General features: G+C 44.9%; 1 protein-coding gene across 2 annotated transcripts in view; it reads right to left on the bottom strand.

The window, feature by feature from the left end:
• Window positions 1-720: 720 nt before the first annotated feature.
• Window positions 721-6,000, bottom strand: part of RAB28 (RAB28, member RAS oncogene family) — a 68,424-nt gene continuing 63,144 nt past the window's right edge. Inside the window, exons 7-8 of one of the 2 annotated variants that reach the window (XM_066632099.1) lie at window positions 3,705-3,805; window positions 1,126-1,208 (exon numbers count right to left, since the gene is read on the bottom strand). In XM_066632099.1, coding sequence (XP_066488196.1) covers window positions 3,710-3,805 — 96 coding nt within the window. In that variant the 3' untranslated portion in view covers window positions 1,126-1,208; window positions 3,705-3,709. Of the gene's footprint in view, window positions 1,209-3,704; window positions 3,806-6,000 lie in introns of both variants that reach the window. The other variant, XM_066632100.1, reaches the window with a different exon arrangement.

Genomic DNA, 6,000 nt, shown 5'->3' with positions numbered 1-6,000 from the left:
AAAGTGGTGTTATGTGTTTTTATTCCAAGGGCGCATTTTTATAAATTATAATCACGTTAAAGGAGTACTAGGTAGATAACGTAGGTGGTCTAGAGTCAGCAGATGCAGCCACATGCATGTAGATGTTTAAAGACCATGCTAGAAGTGCTAGATAATGGTTTCATTTTTTTCCATAGATTTCAGGATTTGTTTGGTCTTTTTTACAAAAATGAGAAGTGCAGAAAATAGTGTTATGTATTTCGTTATCACCAAAAAATGCACCTCTACTCATCTTTTAAATCTAGTTTTATGTCTGGTTCTGGAATGAAGATAGCCTGGGTTACCCCTAGGTTGTTGGAAAACCTAGGCCAGGAAGCAGGCAGACGGACTGAGTCCCTGTTGATTCTGCTGTATCTCCTGCAGTTTGACCAGGGTATCCTTGTGGGTCACTGAATTATGGTGGTTGTACACCTTCCTGGTGGGGCAGTTTCAGAAAATGGTGCTGGGAGGATACCCATTTCTCAGTTTGGTTTGCCTAGCTTGTAATAATTCCCATTTGCATAATGTGTGTGTGTGTGTGTGTGTGTGGCCCTAAACGAGTGAGCACATTTAAATTGAAAGGTGGAATATGAATCTCAAATAATTAATAAAAGACCACAAGAATAAAACTGAAGATCTCCTGTACTGTTTCTAATTTAAATAGAGGAATTTAAATGGAAATATCAAGCATGACTGGTGACATATTTTCAATCCACTGCTTTATTTCAAGTATTTCTTTTCATCCAGTATAATTTATACATTTTGCAACTTTCCCCCCAAATATTCTGGCAATATCTGTAAAAGGACATCTGTATACATAGTTACAATGCTTTATTGAAATATAATTCACAAGAATATAGATATATCTCATAATTTTTCAAAGTGTGTGGTCCCAACATTTGAATCTTGGCTAGCGAGAGAAACTGCCTGCTGCTTTTTCAACACACAAATGGGTAGTAAGTTTTCAAAAACTTCTAAATGCACTACAGAAATGTTCACTGTTAAAATAACATTCCTGGCAACCCCGATGCCTGTGCAAAGGTAGCATGGCTGCCAAAGGAGATCAATACAAAAAAAAGGGGGGGAGAGAAAAACGTTCACTGAATTGTACACATTGAGCTTCTAGGAGAGTTAACTGGTCTTGTCACGGGCTCCTGACTGTAGTTTACAATATCAGCCTTCACCACCCTCTGTCATAAAAAAAAAGAAAAAGAAAAGAAAAACAGAAGAAGTTACAGCAAGAGAATCCGAAGGAAACACTGTTCCAAAGTGCTAGTAAAACATTTCACAAGTTAATGACTTGACTTGAAAGAGGGAGACGGGATTATGAAATATGGAGCATTCAAAAGGATAAACAGGTCAGAACAAATGTATGCTGTGGCTCTCTTTTTGTAGAAATCACCTAGAAAGATTTCAGTACAGAGCCTAGTGTGGCTTGGGCACTTTTATAAACATGTTTTGTTGTAAAAGTTAGGCCTATTCTTGGGTATACTGGGGGTGCTGAATCCAAAAATGGCATCAGTTGTAACCAGCTGACGCGGGTTTTGGGAGTATGGCATAACCACCTGATATGCTGATTCAAGCAGCTTCCTCATTTTGGATTCAGCACCCCAAAAATATCCTAAATTCCATGTTATTAGAGTTAGATGTTGGGAAACAATGGAACAGTATCTATGAATTCTCAAGGTACACACGTTTTGAAGAACAATCTACAGTGCAAGCATATTAGGATTCATGCAGATTTTGAAAATAAACCCTAAATGTACTATTATCCTAAAAATCCTCAGATTGCTTCAAGGTGCAATCCTAACATCTTGAGCTGGCTCAAAGTTTTGCAAATATGTCGTAAGGAAAGCCTGTGATGACTTGTGAGCCAGCTGGGCTGGCGCAAAAGCCTGCATTGGTCCAGCTGTGCCGCATCCTGTCTCAGTGTTGGCCAGCACAGGTAAGGTTGCGTCAGGCAGTGCGGGGGCTGGGAGAGGGTGGTGAGAGGGTGTTTTGGAAGTGGGGAGGGGGCATTCCCGGGCAGGAGAGGGCAGAATGAGGGGAGGATTGGGCCCAGGGTAGATTAGAAATCAGATTTTCAAAGATTTGACATAGGAAATCAGTCATTTACAAGCATAGTCAGCCCACTCCTACTTTTTCCTTCAGTCACTGTGGCACAAGCACATACCTGCAGTATTCTCTCTGAGGTGAAGTGAACAGAAAATGAACAATGCCATTTCCCTTACCTTGGAAAACAACTGATAGCCCCCCACCCCCGTGATTCAGCATCTTGTTGGTGCAAAAAAATAAAAAAATAGATGGACTTGCCTCCTGGGCTGAGAGGCCAGTGGCAAGATGCCTTGCACAGCATGTGCAGGCTCTTCTTCCAAAGCTGACCTAATTGTGAAATAACTGCTGTTTCAAAGTATACTGTCTTGTTTTGGAGGTTTCAATGAATGGCTGGATTCAAAAGACAAAGTAACAAGCTTCTACTATGCAGGGCAGCAACCAAGTCCTCTTTTATACAAGCAGTTTCCCCATCCCACCTCAGAAGCCATCTCTGAAACTTAGAGGAGCTTCAGCAGCATCTAATCTAGCACAGATATACTAAGGCAAAGGAGGCGGAGAGTGCAAAAGCAAGTAGTCCTGATGTGCCCATATGCAGACCTAGCGGGGCACTCTGGGTCACCATCTGAGGGTGCAATCCTAACCCCATATGTCAGTGCTTTCCAGCACTGGCATAATAGTGCCAATGGGACATGTGCTGCATCCTGCAGTTGAGTGTCACTTACGGAGGCCTCTTCAAAGTAAGGGAATGCTTGTTCCCTTACCTCAGAGCTGCATTGCTCTTATGTCAGTGCTCGAAAGCACTGATATAAGGGGTTAGGATTAAGCCCTCACAGCCCAATCCTGAGCTGCCCGGCGCTGCGGGACCCGGCGGCTCCAGAAAGGGCTCCTGCCAGATCCAGAGCCTCCGGCGCTACCACGGGAGGCTCCTCTGGAGAAGGGGACATTCGTCCCCTTCACCCGAGTAAGGGAAGCAGTCCCGCAATGGGACTACTCACTTTAGCGGCGACTGGTTGCCGCTAAAGTGAAAGCGCTCGTGTAGGGCGAGCAGCCCTACCCGAGTGCCCTGGATCCTGTGGAGCTTGGCTCCGCAGACCTGCCTCTCCCCCGCCCCCGGAAATGCCACAGACCACACCTCCCCCCTCCCTGGAACACCTCCCCCATGCCCCTGGGAACGCCCCCATTCCCTGTTCCGCAGCCTGGCGGTTGCAGGCATTGCTGAGCTGTGGAACGCAGGCACCCACCGGGCGGTGGCTCAGCGCCACCGGAGCTGAGCCACCTCCGGCAGGAGCCCAGTAGTAAGCCCCGCAAATGTGCCTTATGGCATGTTTGCGACTGTGGTCCGTGCCGCGGAGGCGCGGCGCAGACCACAGGATTGGGCTCTCAGTCTCCAACATTTAAGATGTGAAATTGTAATTGTTAGCCCCAGTAGCATTTACACTTAAATTCAACTGAAATCACTGGACAAGGATTTCAATGGGAATGCAGGGCACCTATGTCTTCTCAGAATATTTCATTGTTTTTTCTTTGCAAACATTCAAATCAGAACAACACACAATATTATGGTTACTATTTCATGTAAATAAAATAGTAGCATTTATGTCTAAAAGCACCACATCTTTGCACTACACTACCTGAACTACTGCACTGAACAGATTTTACTCTGACAGTTGGCAGGGTTGTGCTGTTGGTAATCTTCTTCAGGATACTTCACTAGTTCTGCCCTGACAACATGCTGTGGCCATGTGTCAAACAGAAGATAGAGTACAAGGAGGCAAGCGAGAAAAAACAAAGAAAAGAAGAGTCACAGATCAACAGTTAGAAAAGGAGAAATGAAAGACACAAATGAGTAGGAACAAACGTGTCGGTCCAGACACTGTGCAGAGTGGACAGTACATCCAACTGGTAGCTTTGCAAGCAATAACTCTTTCAGAGGATAAGACAAGTATATTGAAGAGGTCATTCCACCACCCCCCCTCCCTTCATAACAAAAAGCTGGTCAGGCATATATGACCACTGGCAACAATCCTGGGCTGGTTCCTTTGTTAAAGCAGAGTGCCACAGATACAGTGGGTCCACCTTATCCATAGGTTCGGAACTCATAGATTTGACCGAACATGGGTTCCAAACCTGCATCTGGAGGGCCCACAGAGGATCTCTGGATGTGACCGGAAGGCCTTTGAGAGGAAACCGAGAGGAAACCGAAAGTGCCAAAGGCCTTCTGAGATGTGGGGATGCCATGCACTGTGTCTCAGAACACCTCCAGATGCAACCAGAAGGCACTTCTGGTTGCATCTGGAGTTCTTCTATGCCCCCTCCCATGGATCTCGGTATCCATGGTGGGAGGTCTGGGAACAGATCCCCTGCAGATACTAAGGTCCAACTGTACACGGGGGAACCAGCACTGCACCACATCCCTGAGTGCAGAACATGCAGAAGCATGCATTTAGGCTGCATTTCAGGGTCCTTCCCACAGATATGTCTAGAGAAAGAGTTTAATTTGCAAAGGCCAAGCCAATCAAAGCACTCAATGAAAATGAATGTCGACACAGTCAAGAAAAGGTTCTGAAGGGGAGGGGGACAAGAAAAAAGGAGGAAAAATAGGAAAATGGTGCTTAGCTTCTCTTTCCAATTTCAAGTCAAGATTATGTCTGTTCTTCAGTTCACAAGCAAATATTTCAAAAGTACTGGGGATTTGTTCGTAATGCAAAAAGCAAAAGCTATGTATATTGCAGCAAAAAAAAACAAACAAAAAACTGGAAGTGGGCCTGTGTCCACTGTGTGGCTGGAATTACAACAATTCCATGCTGTAATGCTTTGTATATTCTTTGCCACAGGTATCACAGTAAATCTATGTTTACTTTAAATTAAAATATCTTCAAGTATATAGAGCAGTGTTCTTCAACCAGTGGGTTGTGACCCCAATGAGACTGCAAAGCTTCATTTGGAGGGTCGCAGCAACCTTTCCAAGTCGGTGCAAAAGAGGGCTTGGATTCAATCCAATAATGGTGCTGCCTTATCAAAACTGAGTTACTGATACAATCCTGCACAGCCTCTTCTCACTGACTTGCCCTGCAGCTAAGGTAGGCCCTGCTCAGGCTGCTACCACAAAGGGTTGTTGTACACAAGAGGCAGGGAGAAATGGGGCATGCAGTGGCAGGGATGGGCAGATTGGGTCCCAGGATCAGCAGTGTGTCCCCAGTCTCATACTTTTATTTATTTATTTATTGGGGGGGGTGGCACAAATAAGGTTGAAGACAACTGATCTAGAGCAGGGGTGCCCAAAGTTTTTGGCAGGAGGGCCACATCATCTCTCTGACACTGTGACAGGGGCCGGGGGAAAAAAGAATTAATTTACATTTAAAATTTGAATAAATTTACGTAAGTTTACATAAATGAATATATTAAAGATGAACTTATATGAATGAATGAAGGTCTTGCAATAGCTCAAGACCTATAAAAGGTCTTGCACAAAGCAAGGCTGGCCTTTCCTTTGCTGCTCTACTGCATCACAGATGTGAAACAGCAAGCAGTGGAGGAAGCCCTCATCCCACAGCTCACGCGAGAGGTCAAACAGTTGCCTTCATGTTGAGAGCAGTTGCTTCGGGCTAGTGCGGGCTTCAACAAATCTCTGGAGGGCCAGAGGCTCATTGGAGACTGGCAGCTCCCTGAGGGCCACATTGAGAGGCCTCGAGGGCCACATCTGGCCCCAGGGCCGGGGTTTGGGCACCCCTGATCTAGAGCAAAAGAATATTAAAACGGGAAACAAAATTGTTACCAAAACTAGTGCCTGAGAACCACTTAATTTTCAACATGAAAGCCACTAAATTTCCTAATATTTGTTTTCTCAGACAGTCTAGAAGTTGCCTGTAAGGGGAAGAGTTGTTTTCCTAACTTGGTACAACATTTTTTGAAGGATACAAATATCCT

The sequence above is a fragment of the Tiliqua scincoides genome, chromosome 6 (genome assembly GCF_035046505.1).
Source record: "Tiliqua scincoides isolate rTilSci1 chromosome 6, rTilSci1.hap2, whole genome shotgun sequence".
Lineage (NCBI taxonomy): Eukaryota > Metazoa > Chordata > Lepidosauria > Squamata > Scincidae > Tiliqua > Tiliqua scincoides.
The sequence above is the reverse complement of the archived record's forward strand: the minus strand, read 5'-3'. Positions and strand labels throughout refer to the sequence as shown.